This window comes from Homarus americanus, unplaced genomic scaffold (genome assembly GCF_018991925.1).
Source record: "Homarus americanus isolate GMGI-L3 unplaced genomic scaffold, GMGI_Hamer_2.0 scaffold60044, whole genome shotgun sequence".
Taxonomy (NCBI): Eukaryota; Metazoa; Arthropoda; class Malacostraca; order Decapoda; family Nephropidae; genus Homarus; species Homarus americanus.
The window spans coordinates 73,784-91,706 of record NW_024726521.1 but is presented as its reverse complement, the minus strand read 5'-3'; the positions used below and the strand labels follow the sequence as shown (position 1 = coordinate 91,706).

Here is a 17,923-nt window from a genome sequence, read left to right as displayed (position 1 = left end):
TACAACAGTACACCACATGTTTACTACAACAGTACACCATATGTTCACTACACCAGATGTTCACTACACCACATGTTCACTACAACAGTACACCACATGTTCACTACACCACTACACCACATGTTCACTACAACAGTACACCACATGTTCACTACACCACTACACCACATGTTCACTACAACAGTACACCATATGTTCACTACACCACATGTTTACTACAACAGTACACCATATGTTCACTACACCACATGTTTACTACAACAGTACACCATATGTTCACTACACAAGATCTTCACTTCACAAGATCTTCACCAAACTACATTTCCACTGCTATATCAATATTCCAACCTAATGTATTTCAGTTGAATACATCAAAAACAGCTTGTACCCCTGAATTTCTTACTTTACGTCCCCAAGAGATCTTTATATAATATATTGTAATTTACAAATATGTTCAAACACATTGTTCTACGTAACGCAGCACAGCAACGGTTAGTGGAGGCGAGAAAAGCGGCACGAGACGCCGAGGTACGCCGGGCCAGGGCCTGGAGAGACAAGCAATTGAAGGCCAACTTAGCCACGAAGCTGTCTACCCCAAAGTCTCTAGGCGAAGATGACATGTCTGAAGGAATCTTAAAGGAGTGGAAGCGTCGGGGCTTCACTGAGTTACCTGTATTCACTTTTGAAGAAATGATTGATTTTCAATTTGTAAAAAGACTGGGGAAGGGCTCTCACGGCACCGCTAGCCTCGTCGAATGTGACGAAACAAATTTAGTTTTAAAACTCGCAGCTATGGATGAAGACGTCGACGATTATGAACGGGAGGCAAAGTTACATATGATTGCTGGCGGAGCAGGCGGTACCCCAGTCCTTAAAGGTCTGTGTAGGAAGCCCCTCGCTCTCTTAATGTCGTTCGTTGGGCACCAAAACATTGGGGCGTATATTTCACAAAACCCACCGGATACCCGGGCATTTTATAATATTCTCTCCTCCGTCGCTTACGAACTACAAAAACTGAATGAAACAAAAATTATACACAATGATCTTAAACCCGATAACATCTTAATACAGGATATGGATAATGGAATTAAAATAAATATCATAGACCTAGGTCTGAGTGGCATCTCTGGCCGTCTCTTGTCCGTGGACCCCGAGGATGAGAAGACATATCCTTGGATGTGCCCCCTCTTATTCCGGGGAGGATCCTGCAGCCCCGCCACCGATCTGTACTCCTTCATCTATTTGGTGCAGAGTTGCATGGATTCCGTTATCGCCGACAATACGGTGAAAGAAGCCGTGATGAGGCTCGTCGCCGACACAAAAAGGCGAATCGTCGACAACGAGAACTGCCCCGACTACCCAAGTGTACTTGCCGACTTAAAAGAAATTTTAAAAGCATGAATGGTGCCACTATGTTCATCCGTATAATGAAACATTTTTAAAATGAAGGTATTTTTATTTCTTTATGGTTCCTTATTATTATTATTATTATTATTATTATTATTATTATTATTATTGTTATTATTATTATTATTGTTATTATCTGCTGACGGTTTTTAGGAAAGTCTTCGAGGTAGTAGATAATGACGATAATTACGAGGTTATTTACTTAGACTTTAGCAAAGCGTTTGACAGAGTACCACATCAAAGGCTTCTGAGAAAACCTAAGGCTCAAGGTATCGAGGGGAAAGTTTTAAATTGGATAAAATCGTGGCTCACCGATAGAACACAGAGGGTCAGCGTAGATGGTGTTAAATCTGAGTGGGGCTGTGTAACCAGTGGGGTTCCCCAGGGGTCAGTACTGGGCCCACTCTTGTTCATAATCTATATAAACGATCTAGATACTGGGATCAGCAGTGACATAAGCAAGTTTGCGGATGACACCAAAATAGGGCGGCAGATTAATTCAGGGCAGGATGCAAATGCACTACAGGAGGATTTAAATAAACTGCAGGAGTGGTCAGAGAAATGGCGAATGAAATTCAACACCTGCAAGTGCAGCGTACTTAATATTGGTAGAACAAATACTGATAATGTATACAGCCTTAACAACATCAACCTAGAGAACTCGACTTGTGAAAGAGACTTAGGGGTACTTGTAAGCCCAGACCTACGGGCCTACAGTAGAAAACAGTGCGCTAATGTTCGAAATAAGGCACACAGAGTATTAGGTTTTATATCTAGAAGGGTAAGTAATAATAGTGCAGAGGTCTTATTGCAACTATATCTTGCGCTAGTTAGGCCGCACTCGATTATGCGGTTCAGTTCTGGTGCCCTTATTATAGAATGGATATCAATTCACTGGAGTCGGTGCTGCGAAGAATGACGAAAATGATTCCGGGACTTAGAAACCTTCCATATCAGGATAGGTTAAAGAAACTAAACTTACATTCCCTAGAAAGACGAAGAGTGCGGGGAGATATGATAGAAGTATTTAAGTGGGTGACAGGAATCAATAAAGGTAAAATATATATATATATATATATATATATATATATATATATATATATATATATATATATATATATATATATATATATATATGAAGTTCTTATAATATCCGGGCAGGATAGGACTTGGAGCAACAGTTTAAGTTGGATAAAAATTAGCTTTAGGAGGAGATAGGAAGGGGAACTGGTTCACAAATAGGGTGGTGGACGAGTGGAACAAGCTTAACAACTTTAGCCAGTAAGTGCTGGAACCTTTGAAGAGTTTTAAAAGGATGCTGGATAGATTCATGGATGATAGAGAGTGGTAGTAACTCTCGACAGGAGCTGCCATGCACAGGCCAACCGGCCTATTGCAGACTCCTTATTTTCTTATGTTCTTATGTTCTTCACCCCTCCCAGGAAAAATGGCTTAGGGAGGTTCCTGAGAATTCATTCCATCTCCTTTTTTCCCTCTTCTTTCCCCTTTTATCAGAGGCCTTCTCTCTCTCCCTCCCTCCCTCCCTCACCCGATGCTCTGAGGCCCTAGAGATAATGGATCAAAGGGAGAGTTGAAAGAGTGGATGGTGGCCTGGCTATTACTGTGTGTGTGTGTGTGTGTTGGAAGGTGGTTGGCGCAGACACAAGGAGGATTAAAGATAGCTCTCTCTCTCTCTCTCTCTCTCTCGCGCACACACACACACACACACACACAAAGAAATTCAATCCCCTTTAATTAGCTGTAATATTCAAGGCTATCACAGAGAAGAATTGACGTTCACACACACACACACACACACACACACACACACAACGAGAATGAACCCAAGATAATAAGATGCTCCACCGGTGACAAGTTACAAGGTTCAGGAAGACACAATTAACTTGAGCACGGAAGAACGGTGATCTAATAACAGTGATATAGGAAACGTGGCTTTATCGCATTACCCGTCTGGCATTATTCTGCCCCGTACAAGAAGGCGGAAATGATCAGTCCTTGGAGGCATAAAACAGCGGATGTGGTCAAGTAATGGAAGCTTCTATTACAGGGGAAGAGGGGGAGGAAGGGGTTGTTTTTGTTATTCCGGCCAGTGTTAGTTGTCCAGACACACCAAGAGTCCTGAAGAGTCAAGAGTCCTTAAGAGTCAAGAGTCCTATTGTGATGACTGCAGGACGAAAGTTGCCAAAATTATTAGCAAGTCATAGGCTATATTTATATAATTTAATATATTAACTTTTTCTAATTAAAGATATATAAAATAAGGGGGTATTTAGTTACGACAGAGCTTCAATATTTATCTCATGTGTTCTGGGGCAGCTGTGTGTGTGTGTCGTAGCTCTCAAGAAAAAAATATCCACAAACGAAACTTTCAGAATTTGGTAACTGTAGTTATTCAAGAGACATTCCAACATCTAATCATTCTTTCACGATATCCAATGTGAGATAATGAAGGAGGCGTAGACCCTGAGCTCCTCGTAGCCCTCCCTTCTTCAGGCTGCAGAGACAGGGTTCCGGTTCACAACATCACGACGAAGAAGGAGGAGGCAGAGTACTCGATGACTGCCATTTAGTAACATAGCTAACAAGTTTATGAAAGGTAGAGGGTGGGGGGGGGGGATCCTCCTCCTGGGCAAATATCTTCCCCTGTTGAATTTTAATCAAGCTATAATCTCCCTTGTTTTAGCTGAGGCTTTGTTTAGCTGAAGTCCTTTGATCCCATATCTATTATCTCCTTTACTATAATAGACAACTGATAAAAGATAAGAAAATATAAGTAAAATAGAGAACAAAAATTAATAAATCAATTGAAAATAGACCAGAATAAGACACATTCATCCCCTATTAAAACTTTTAACACCTCATTTCAGTAACTAATTAAAAGGTATAAAATCAATCGCGTACCTTTGGCAATCTGATCAGGCAATCACTCTCTGTTCGACACGCCTTTCTTTACGTAATGTTTTGTTTAGTTGAACAGGGAAGATATACAGACAGACAGACAGACAGGTGATGATCAATATGTTATCCTTAATTACACAGTGGGATAGGGAATGAAATAATAGGGAGGAAAATATAGAGAGAATAATTATTAAACACATCCCACGTTCCTTACCAAATAATACCTCGACCTCTCGTTCCTCTCCAGATACCTCACCCCAGACACCTCACCCGTATCTCACCCCAGACACCTCACCCCGTATCTCACCCACGTATCTCACCCCAGACACCTCACCCCAGATACCTCACCCCAGACACCTCACCCCGTATCTCACCCAAGACACCTCACCCCAGATACCTCACCAGACACCTCACCCCAGACACCTCACCCCAGACACCTCACCCCAGTATCTCACCCCAGACACCTCACCATACTTTGCTCAATTATCAGTAATCAAAAAGGTTTAATGACAAATGGAATACAGTTTATCAGAAGGTAAGTATGATTGACTTCCTATTACCTACCTATACTTTAACAGGTAATGACAGGTGTGGTGTACCTACAAGAATTACCTGTCTTAAGCTTGAGGAACAGGTGAGTGTAAACTTAAAGAGACTAATGGGATTTGAAACTTAAAAAGAAATAATAATATAAATACTAACAGTGATCGTAGCTACACCTCCCTGCTGCAGTTGGATGTAGAAGACAATAACAAACATCTCGAGGGGCGCCAGGACTTGCATGTGGCCGCAGGAGATTAATAGACAAGTGAGAGGTATTGGGAGGACAGGCAAGGAGGTGAGTAAATTGAGGGTGACCACACGAACTAGAATGGATAAACATTTGGAGGAGGACACCCGAAGAGGAGGAGGAGGAGAGCAGGAGGATAAGGAAGTGAAGGACAAGAAGGAGGAGGATGAGGAGGTGGTGGTGGAGGACGAGAGGATGAGGAGGAGGAATAAGAACATAAGGAAGACGACAATGAGAAGGAGAAAAAGAAGGATAAGAAAAGGAGGAGGAGGAGAAGAAGCAGGAGAACGACGAGAATGAGGATGAAGGAAGAGGAGGAGGAGGAGGAGGAGGCAGTGTTAGGAAGAGGAAGACACACACACAGACCTGGTAAGCGGCGGGAGATATAACAGAGGATATATTGGATTCCGGCATACGTGTTAAGCCAATAAGAAGGATTAGAACGGATATGCAAACTGGATTACCTGTAGTGAAGAGTGTGTGTGAGTCGGTCTGGGTAAAGGAAATCGATTGCGGACGTAGGGAATGGTAGGATGGAAGGATGTGCCTTTTGGTTAGGATGAAGGGAAGTGGCTTTTGGTTAGGATGGAGGGAGGTGGGTATTGGTTAGGATGGAGGGATGTGGCTTATGGTAGGATGGAGGGAGGTGGGTAATAGGAAAGAGTATGGATATACTCAAAGCTATAAGTCATGGAACAACTAGCCACCAGGGAGGGATGTATATATCCGGCCGATGGTAGGATTGTATTGATGTCATTACTCACAGGATAGAACAGAGATGAGAGAGATACGGGCAGCCAGATTGTGCTTAGTGACGCCATTACTTTACTATCTGTCACACGGTTCTACGGTGGCTAACAGCGAGTGATCCCGTGTTCCGTGTTTTCTGAAATGGGTTAGGTCAGGTCAGGTCAGGTCAGGTCAGGTCAGGTCAGGTCAGGTTATGTTAGGCTGACACAGGAAATATAATATGCCTAATTTCCAATGTGCTGGACCAGACCAAATGAGGAACTGGAGTGTGTGTACTGTGAAGGTGAGGTGATGGTGCCATTAGTGTATGTCAGGTGACAGTTTAATAATAATAAAAATAAAAATGACAATAATAATAATGATAAGAATAACAACACTAATAATAATCACAATAACAATAATAACAACAATAACAATAATAACAACAATAACAATAACAATATATGACAATAATAATAACAATATAATAATAATAATAACAATAATAATAATAATATAACAATAACAATAATAATAATAATAACAATAACAATAATAATAATAATAACAATATAATAATAATAATAATAACAATAACAATAACAATAATAACAATAACAATCATAATAATAATAATATTAATAATAAGATGAGAGCTATAATCGCCGCCTCACCACTTGAAGCACTGCAGGAAGGTCACAGGAGGAGGCCAACACTGGTAACACGAGCAGACCTGATGGCACTACGTCCAATATGTCTTGGCTTGGCACCAGACGGGGGTAATAGTGCCAGTTCCATCCCCCTCCTCCCCCAGCTACCACTACAGCCCTCCCTCCATCCCTCATTCCCTCCCTCATCTCCTCCCTCCTCATCTCTTCCTCCTCATCTCTTCCCTCCTTCATCTCCTCCTTCAGCCTCTTTCTCCCCTTCTAAAACTTCTCTCTCCTTAACTCCTTCTCCCTTCAGTTTATCCTCCATGGCCTTCTCATCCCTTATTCTTCCTAACTCCCTTATCTTGTTTCTCCCTCCCTCTCAACCCTTCATTTCCCCTAATCCCCTCTTCTCTAACTCCTCTTTTCCCTCTCTCCTATCCCCCCACCTCCTCCCTTTCCTCCCCTCTCCCTTATCTACACTATGAACCGTAACTAAATGCGGGGAGGAAAATCCACCATCTAATTGCACCCTCAGTAACACTATGTAAATATTTAGACCAGGTGAGAGGATACAGGTGAGGCAAGGAATAAATACTTAATTGGCTTACCTGTGTGTAATCAGGGTAATGTGTCAGGTGTATTTGCTATCCTACCTGACGGACGTATTAGACGATAAAACGATTTGATTTGAGGCATTACACTACAGGATATCATTAAAATCAGTGAATAATATATCAGGATATCTAATAAGAGAAGTGGTTATCCTTTTCTTTATTTATTATAGCCAATTATTAAGGATTTCACAGGCTAAGGTATAGTGTGTTTAAAGATGTATATATGATAAATCGTACAGGTGTATCAGGTGTAATAATCAGTACTTCAGGTAACATAGGTAGAAGTTACTTACTCCATTAACCCCCTTCCTCCATATACCAGGTAACAGTTCCAAGTAACAGGTGTGCACTACAATATATAAGCCACCCCACTTCAAGTAATTAACTTCACCTAACCTAACTTGAGCCTTACACAATAAATAAAAAAATAAAAACAATTTCTCATTTCCTGTAGTGATTTACTGTGAGCAATATAACAGTATTAAGGCTTCAGGTAATTGATATGTGATCCAGAAGCTTATGTATTCAATGATGACCTATGCTACAGGGATGTACAGCATATTAAGCTTGATTTATATATCGTAGAAGCTTGATTAATTTGTTGTATTTCAATGTCACATACACACTTACATGTAAACATACGCATACGTAATCAAACACACACAAATACACGCAAACACACAAAACAAAAGATTTTTTCTGTCTATTAATTATCTATCAATATCTGTCTGTCTGTCTGTCTGTCTGTCTGAGAAACATATCCTCGCTCATACCGTTTGTGTGTCTCATTTTGGTCACTGTTTACCATACGTTACTCAGCTGCTCGATACGTGATATTTCCCATAAGAACATTTTATCGGTTATCACATATTTCTCAACTCTCAAATCAGTGTCTTGTGATATCGAAGTTTGTTATGTTGATAAGATAACCAATGGGAGTTACTAAGTGGCACAGGAGTCGATATATGAATAAGATAAAGGAATTATTTAATACACTAAAATTCGAATGATTGTTAACACGTCTCTCGTTTTAAATGGAAAGTTGGACAGAAATAATTGTTGTTGTTTTAGTTCTTATACGGATTCTAAAAAGTAAAAGTTATATAATAATAATAAAAATAATAACAATTAATTTCCAGGGTTCAAAAACTTAACGATATACCGATTTGCCGATATAACAATGACCAAGACAAAACAAAAATGAAAAACTATGAAAACAAACCCACAGACCGACTCCAATACCCAGTGGTTCTATAAGTCATTCACAGACAAGAAATCGCTCTTGGGATTCTTGGGTCCCTCGTATAGGCGGCGAGTGTGGACAATTTTAGTTTATTTTCCAATTTGTTAGTTGTCTGGGGTGTCCATCCCTACGATAGATCTTGATGTGTGATCCTGGCTTAGCTATATTTATTGTCATTACATTACTGTTCAAAACAACTATAATTCTATACCATTGTTATTGGAAAAATATCGAAGATTTTAATTTAACAAATGACCAAATTTTCAGAACAAATAAACAGAAGTCCCCATAAATTCGGTCGAAATTCTAAACATGTTGTCTTGTGAGAATAATTTTTTCTTACCTAACCTAACCTAACCTAACCTAACCTAACATAAACGCATTAACATTCCATGATATGTACAGTCCCCTTCAGTAGTGCGTTTACAGGAGATCATCATTACATTAAGATATTTGTTTTAATATTGTTTTACTTTGATTCCATAGTCTGTTTATTATTCGAGTTTCCTTCTGTCAAATGTAAACAAACACAACGCTGCCACACTGCACAAAACCTGACGAGCCCCTGTAAACGCACAAGTGAAGGGAACTGTACAAACATAAATTCCTCAAAATAAAAGACATGGGTGACTCTCTCTCTCTCTCTCTCTCTCTCTCTCTCTCTCTCTCTCTCTCTCTCTCTCTCTCTCTCTCTCTCTCTCTCTCTCTCTCTCTCTCTCGGACACGACTGAAGCTTCGGCAATATGAGTCAAAAGGCAACATAACATTGGTGAAGTTTCCCTGATGGGTTTGGTCTGCCTCTCAGAGTGGGTTGGCATCCATCTTGGGCCCTGACCATGGGGGAGAGAGTTGTGCCTAGAGCCCCTGGATAACAAGTGGGGCCAGTAAGAGTGATATTGTTACGCCGTCGGGTATTGCACTGAGGGCCATCGACCAAGTTGAGGGCCAGGTCGGGTCACGTTGGTCGGTTTTCATTCTTGTATTTTTATTTTCTCTTTTCTCCCTCCTTTCTTATTATTTTTCTCTCTTTTTCTTAGTATTTTCTGTCTCTCAATATCTTTCCTCTCTTATCTCTCTCTCAGTATCTTCTCCCCCCTCTCTCTCTCTCTCTCTCTCAGTATCTTTCACTCTTTTAGTATCTGTCAGTATCTTTCCCTCCCTCTCTCTCTCTCAGTATCTTTCACTCTCTTAGTATCTCTCTCTCTCTCTCTCTCTCTCTCTCTCTCTCTCTCTCTCTCAGTATCTTTCACTGTCTTAGTATCTCTGTTAGTCTCTCTCTCTCTCTCTCTCTCTCTCTCTCTCTCTCTCTCTGGCAGGCGTGTAAAGGCGTCACTGTACATTACTCTTCACCCACCGACGAGGCGTGCATGTATTTGGGGAGGGTCACTTTTTTCCTGCTTATCCACGCAAGGTTCGTCAGATTTACCTCCGGCTAAAATAAACCGCATTATAGTGTCCTACATCATGGGTTAGGTTAGGTTAGGTTAGGTTAGGTTAGGTTGAGTGGGTATCTTGTTTTATTTTCGTTTTCATGGATTTTTTTCCTCATTGGCAAAATCATGAAAAAAAAACTATTGATATAATTTCACGTGAATATATTAAATTTTTATTATAATAACACTCTCCAATAGTTGTTTTAACCAGGTGAGATATTAATTAATTTGTCCAGGTATCATATTCTCAAGGTAAAATCTTTTTGTCTGGTGCTTTTTTATCCCTGAGGTGATTTTAATCATTAATAAATTAAATAATCTACTGTAAATTAATTAATATTCGAAAGGTAAATTCACATAACCTTTCTTCCTCGCGAATAATTGATTTAACTTAACCTAACCAAACCTAATCTAACCTGACCTGACCTAACCTAACCTAACCTAACCTAACCTAACCTAACCTAACTTGACCTAACCTGACCTTTCTCCTCTCGCTAATAATTGATTCAACTAAATACAATTCGATTATTTATATTATTATTGGCGATTTTCACGTGTAAGAATAAGAGAGAATAGTAAGACCTTTTTTTCAGGTATAAAGGTGCACTTCTCTATCGTTTAACATTACACTATGGTGCTCTGTTATTGCTGTTACTCCTATTTATGTGGTGGCAAGAAGAGGAGGGACACTTTCTTCCCTGGTGATGTGAATGACTGAGGTTTAAGCTCGATATTTTTTCTCCCTTACCACTACAAGAAAAATTCCTGTTCCTTCCTAGAATTATTTTTTTCTTAACCCTAAAAAAAAATGTTTTCCTTGACAACCTCACCTAAAAAATCTTTAACTTTCTCCGTAAAAATCTTCCTCTGGTCTCTAAAAAAAATCTTCGTCCCTCACAAAATCTTCCTCTTCGTCCCTAAAAATATTCCCATTGTCCCTAAAAAATCTTCCTCTTCGTCCTAAAAAAACATCATCATCTTCGTCCCTAAAAAAATCTTCCACTTCGACCCAAAAAATCATCCTCTTCGTCCCTAAAAAACATCTTCTTCGTCCTTAAAAAAATCTTCCCCTTCCGGCTTAAAAATTATCTCCCCTTACCATTATAAAGTACACCCCTTTGTCTTCTGAAGTAAAAAAAATAATCCAACCTTTTGTCCTCAACCCTTACCCTTTAAAGTATATTTCCTAGTTCCCTCGTGAAGTGAGATACTACCAGCCTCTCTCTCTCTCTCTCTCTCTCTCTCACAGGTAGATAACCACCTCCCTTCTCTCCACTAGAAATATATCCACTCTGTCTATCTGTCTGTGTCTGTCTGTCTGTCTGTCTTCTCTTCTCTTCCTCTACTTCACAATTCCTTCCTTGGTTTATTCAATTCGTCTTCTCAGTCACAACCTCGACACCCTGGCCTTAAAGAACCACAGAACTAAATAAAAATTAACAAAATACGGAAAGAAAACAAAAGAAAAGTGAGATAGAGATGAAAATGAATAGAGATAAGAAGAAAATGAGAATAACTGCAGCAAGGAAAGAAAACGGAGAATGGTTGGTTGGGGGACGATAGCTACTTAACCTTCCTGATGGGGCTAAAGTAAATCTTATTCGGCAACACAGAACACCCCGAGTCCTACCTGAGGGTGACACATAGTAAGAAATGTATCATATGCATCACCGACACTACACATGATACATACTTGATTCCCAACCAAGAAAGAGAGAAAAAAAACACTCGAAAAAAAGACTAAGTATTATATTTTTTTTTTTACGAATGGTGGTGAACGACGCATCACTTTGAATACACGAAAAATATTTTAATGAGATAAAAAAGACAAAATGAATATATGAATTAAAAGCTTCTTTATTTTTTTTGGCTTTTAAGTACAAAAAAATATTCTTCTTGGGGCGGAGAGACAAAATAAATAGGATAGAATTTAGACTCGGTGAATAAATAGTGAACCGCATGTTAGAATTTATTCATTTTAATTAGTTTTATTTTTCGGTTGTCGACGCGATAAATAAAACGCAAGTGTCTCTCTCTCTCTCTCTCTCTCTCTCTCTCTCTCTCTCTCTCTCTCTCTCTCTCCTCCGGTCATCCACCTCTCACCATCCATCCATCCTCCTCTCCGTCCCTCTCTCTCATCATTCATCACTCCATACTTTGTGTTCCTTCCTTGTCTTTTCTTCCGTTCCCCTGACATCATTAAGTTTTCTCCCTCCCTCTCTCTCTTCTTCCCGTTCCCTCTATTCCCTTTCCTTCTTCATTAACCACCTGTCGTATATATGTTTTGTTATGTTTATATTTTTACTTTAACAACATCAACAACAATAATAGATAACAAAAACAAAAACAACAAAATAACAAAATAACAAAATAACAAAATAAAAATAAAAATGGAAATAAAAATAAAAATAAAAATAAGAATAAAAATAATAATAATAATAATAATAATAATAATAATAATAATAATAATAATAATAATAATAATAATAATAATAATAATAATAATGATGCTAAACACATTCAAGGAGTTACGGTAGTGTGCGTGTGTGCGTGTGTGTGTGTGTATTCGTTGTATGTATGTTCGTAATCAAGGACACACGGCGGCAGAGATTTATCCACCCTGTGTTTACTGTAAGGAATTTATGACTTTACACTCGGTTATAAATATCTCAAATCCGGGTTATGCAGCAGAGTTACGAACGGTCGGAATAAATCTCTTTCTTCAGCGTTTCAGACTCACAATAGATGGAGTTACGAACGTTCAGAATATTTATCTCGTGTAAGGTCTTGGGACTCAAGAAGGCTTGTAGGGTTTTGGGACTCAGAAAGGCTTGTAAGGTCTTGGGACTCGGAGAAGCTTGTAAGGTTTTGGGACTCAGAAAGACTCGTAAGGTCTTGGGACTCGGAAAGGCTTTAAGTTAATGTTCCCTTTTAGACGGAGTTAAGAGGCCTAGTATGTAGTGCCATAGGTAACATGAACAGGTTAATTATAAGGTCAAGATCAAGGAAGATCAAGTCAGGTCAAGATTTAGGCAGGTCAGTATCATGGCAGGTCAAGATCATGGCAGGTCAAGATCATGGCAGGTCAACATCAAGGCAGGTCAAAATCATGGCAGGTCAACATCAAGGCAGGTCAAGATCAAGGCAGGTCAACATCTAGACAAGTCAACATCTAGACAGGTCAACATCGAGGCAGGTTAAGAACAAGGCAGGTCAACGTCAAGGCAGGTCAACGTCTAGACAGGTCAACGTCTAGACAGGTCAACATCTAGACAGGTCAACATCAAGGCAGGTCAAAATCAAGGCAGGTCGAAATCATGGCAGGTCAAGATCATGGCAGGTCAAGATCATGGCAGGTCAACATCTAGACAGGTCAAGATCAAGGCAGGTCAAGATCAAGGCAGGTCAAGATCAAGGCAGGTCAACATCTAGGCAGGTCATCATCTAGGCAAGTCATCATCTAGGCAAGTCAACATCTACACAGATCAACATCTAGACACGTCAAGGTCAAAGAGATCACAGCAGACGGTAAACAAACAAACCACGTAAAATTTGCATAAAGACTCTGCCGGCTGGAGAGTATTACACACGTATCCTAAAGAAGAACTAAAGCAATAATTTTTTTTAAAGTAAAGTTGGAAGTAATTATGCAGTGTAATGTTCTCACACCAGTCGCCTCCTGTAATGGGTGTAAGTTATGTCGTAAATTGAAAAGCAAAAAAAAAAATGTATTACGATGCGGCACTCGAGACTCCAATAAGCTTTCTGAGACGTTCAATTAAAGTGGAAAGAAACGATTAAGAGAATTGTATGTGGGTTGCAGGGGGTGAGGTGCTGCTTTCACCTGTGTGTGTGTGTGCTCTCTCTCTCTCTCTCTCTCTCTCTCTCTCTCTCTCTCTCTCTCTCTCTCTCCACACACACACACAGACAAAAACACACTTTCATTCATACCTTTTTTTTTACGCCCCGGCATAACTCAAGACGTGGCATCTAACATTATCTTCATCTGTTTGTTTGTTCCTACACAACCAGACAACTTTACACCTTTGTTATTTTTCCTCCCTTTTTTTATTTTACACACGAGGACGGACACTGTTAATTTATGATCAACACTTACGTTACACCTGCCTAGTACACCTGGTGCCATATAATACACACAGGTGGATACAAGGACAGGTATATGTGGTTATATTACTGGTGCTGACTCAGACTATAAGTTGGAGGTGATGTGGGTAGATGATTCACCACCCACACCACAACCATCATCACCACCATAAGTACTGTCACCACAATCACACCCTAACCACCCTTACCTTACGATCATATCACAACCACCACCACCATCATTACAGTCTTACCACCATCATCACTATCACCACCATCAATGCCACCACACCATAACTATCGTCACTCTACCACCACACCACTACCACCCCCCACCACCACACCACTACCACCAACCACCATCACACCACCAACCACCACCACCTTAACACCATCACCACCACCACTACCACCTTAACACAATCACCACCACCACACCATCACACCACCACCGCCTCATTTCTGTCACCATCAAATCACAGGTAATCAACATCATCTCACCTGATCCCATTAACCCTTCCATCTCAGTATATATTACATGAGCTTGGCAATGGCGGCGTATCCCTGTGTACTCTCCCTCCTCCCTTCCCTCCCTTCTTCCTTAACCTTCCCTTCTCTCGTCCTCCCTCCTTCCATTCATCCCTTCTTCCTTCTTTCCCTTCCTTCTTCCTTCTTTCCTTTCCTCCTTCCTTCTTTCCCCTCCTCCCTCCTTCTTTTCCTTCCTCCTTCCTTCGTTTCCTTCCTCCTTCCTTCCCTTCTCCCTATCATCTCTTCCCATCCTTCCCATTCCACCTCTCCTCTTCTATCTGTCCTTTTCCGTCCCCCTTCACCGGTCTCTTCCCATCATCTCTCTCTCTCTCTCTCCTCCACCTCTTCCTCCCCCCCTTCTTCCTCCCCTCCTCACTACTAAGGATGATACCTCGGGCCCTGTCGCAGTAATCACTCGAAGCTGACAGGTGGCTATCAGCACCACCACCTGTCTAATTCCTGTCCCGCTGACGCTGAAGCTGACGACGCCTTCAGCAGCTACGATCAAATCTTTTAAGCTGACGAGTCGAAGGGTTGAGTAATGTCTCACTCAACCTGACGACAAGTTCTTTGATGACGCTATTTGGATGATAATCACACACACACACACACACACACACACACACACACACACACACACACACACACACTCTCTCTCTCATGCACAAACATACACAAAAAAAAATCAACCAAAAGGAATTCTACTGTGTCGCAAAAACATAAAACAAATAAATAAATAAGTAAATAAATAAATAAATAAATAAAATAAATCTAGTTAGACTCACCACCAACCCAGATCATATCTACAGTCAACCTTAGAATTAACACACAATTACACGAAGAAAAAAAATGAAAAACCACTTCATTTCCAGGAACAATTAAATTAGCAATAACCACCCTCTCCCCCCACCTCCACCTCTTCCTCCCCCACCCACCCCAACCTTCTCCCCCACCCTCACCTTCCAATGGCCAGGTAAATTATCAAACTTAATTACTCAAATTGCCTGCACGATGAATTCTTAATTGGTATCTGATGTGACACAACGTGAGTATAATGATGATTACCTGTCGCTAAGGTGATGATGACAGAGAGAGAGAGAGAGAGAGAGAGAGAGAGAGAGAGAGAGAGAGAGAGAGAGAGAGAGAGAGAGACTAAAATGAATGATAAATGAAAATGAATAAAAAATGAGTAAACCTGATATAATTATGAACGACTTGTATTGTTCAGAACGTACGTGTGTGTATGTGTGTGCGTGTGTGTGTGTGTGTGTATGTGTGTGTGTGTGTGTGTGTGACCAACTTCCTACCGCCAATATGTTGCCGTTACTTGACTGCACAGTCCAGGGGGCGAGAGAGATGGAGGTAGAGAGGAGGGAGAAAGAGATAGCGCTAGGGGGAGAGGGGAGGGAGAGAGATGGGAGGGAGGGGAGAGAGAGAGAGATGGGAGGGAGGGGAGAGAGAGAGAGATGGAGGGAGGGAGAGAAAGAGAATGCGCGAGGGAGGGGTGTCAATGTATGTGTGTGTGTGTGTGTGTGTGTGTGTGTGTACAGTTTCCCATCCATTTTCAATCTGTGTTCCTGAATAAATATGTTTTTCTCATATATATTCTAACAATATTTTCACTCCATTTATGTATTCTGAAACGTTATCATTTGTGTTGTTTTGAAATACTCCATTGAAACACAGGGATGAATTTGGGGAATGTTTGAAGCAATTTTATTAATACACATTTTTGCGTTGTGAGAAATTAATTATCATCTTTTTTTTTAAATTTGGTTTAGAGTAGAATTTTAGAGTAGGATGTCACTATATATTTTTATTAATTTTTTTTTTAGGTTAGAGTAGATTAACAATAGTGTTTTTTTGTTTTTGTTTTTAAATTAAGTAAATTCCTCATTCCCGTTTTTATAATATTTTTTTAAGTTATTGTAGTTTATCGATTTTTTTGTATTCGTTTTAAAATGAAAAAAAGTTATTATTGCTGTTTTTCTTACACGTGTTTTGGTTACAGTAAGTTATGCGTGTTACTTTTTACTCATTCTTCAGTTTGATTAACTTAATATACTTCTAACTCATTTTCAAATTAAAAGTAACATACTAACATACTTTTTACTCATTTTCAAATTAAAAGTAACTAATTAACATACTTTTTAAAATTTATTGATATTTTTTTTTTACTTCTATTACATCAAAATAGTAAATTACTGTACTACGTGATTTAAAGGATAAGTTCACGTGTTACAGACTAACTGAGCAATTAAGGGCGATTTATTTCCCTTAGGTTTTTGGGCTGTTAAGGGAGGAAACACGGGACTTACTACTACTGGGATGGCCAGCATTTTCTTCCTCAGTCGTTGTGAATATTTTTTCCCTCCTAAACTGCAGGACTAATGCCATATACTAGGATAGGTGCTAGGATAGGTGGTAGGATAGGTGTTAGGGTAGGTGATAGGATAGGTGGTAGGATAGGTGGTAGGATAGGTGTTAGGGTAGGTGATAGGATAGGTGGTAGGATAGGTGGTAGGATAGGTGTTAGGATAGGTGGTAGGATAGGTGGTAGGATAGGTGCTAGGATAGGTGGTAGGATAGGTGGTAGGATAGGTGGTAGGATAGGTGGTAGGATAGGTGGTAGGATAGGTGATAGGATAGGTGGTAGGATAGGTGGTAGGATAGGTGGTAGGATAGGTGGTAGGATAGGTGCTAGGATAGGTGTTAGGATAGGTGGTAGGATAGGTGGTAGGATAGGTGGTAGGATAGGTGGTAGGATAGGTGATAGGATAGGTGATAGGATAGATGCTAGGATAGGTGTTAGGGTAGGTGATAGGATAGGTGCTAGAATAGGTGTTAGGATAGGTGAGTAGGGTTTTAATTTACTTTCTGGACAACCTTAGTTATGGAAAGTACTCTTCCTCGTCTATTTCTTCTCCTCTTCCTCTACATCCTTTTCCTCTCCCTTCTTCTCTTCCTTTCCCTTCTCCTCATCCTCTCCCCTTTCCTCTTCCTCTTCTTAATCCTGTTCTTCTCCCTTCTCCTCTTCCCCTACCTTATCCTTTTCCACTCCCTTCCCTTCCCCCCTCTTCCTTTCTCCCTCCCACATCCTCAACCCCCTCACCTCCACGCACCATGAGCTGGATGATAAAATTTTCCAGAGTTTAGAACTGAAGTGGCGTGTCTCAACTCTTCGGGCGCCAGTGATGTATTGTTAGTGGCTCCTGGACCAAGCTGGATGAATGGCCGCTGTTAGAGAGAGAGAGAGAGAGAGAGAGAGACAGAGAGAGAGAGAGAGAGATTCCATTACATTTACAGCTCAGCGTCCCTCCACCCTCCGTCTTCCCCTCCTGCACGGCTCTTCCCCCGCTTCCCATCACCACCAGCAGCTGTTGTGTGTGTGTGATGGTGATGGTGGGGGAGGGGGGTGATGGTGGGAGGGAGGGGGGATGGTGGGGGATGATGGTGGGGGAATGATGGTGGGGGAATGATGGTGGGGGAATGATGGTGGGGGT

General features: G+C 40.5%; 1 protein-coding gene across 1 annotated transcript; it reads left to right on the top strand.

Moving 5' to 3' along the window:
• Positions 1 to 450: 450 nt before the first annotated feature.
• Positions 451 to 1,401, top strand: LOC121865632 (LEAF RUST 10 DISEASE-RESISTANCE LOCUS RECEPTOR-LIKE PROTEIN KINASE-like 2.4). The gene has a single exon (XM_042365154.1). It carries the CDS (start codon positions 451 to 453, stop codon positions 1,399 to 1,401), a length of 951 nt encoding a protein of 316 aa, XP_042221088.1.
• The last annotated feature ends 16,522 nt before the right edge of the window (positions 1,402 to 17,923 follow it).

What these genes read in the sequence shown, in the direction of transcription:
- LOC121865632 (XM_042365154.1), top strand. Translation starts at nt 451, where the DNA reads ATGTTCAAACACATTGTTCTACGTAACGCAGCACAGCAACGGTTAGTG.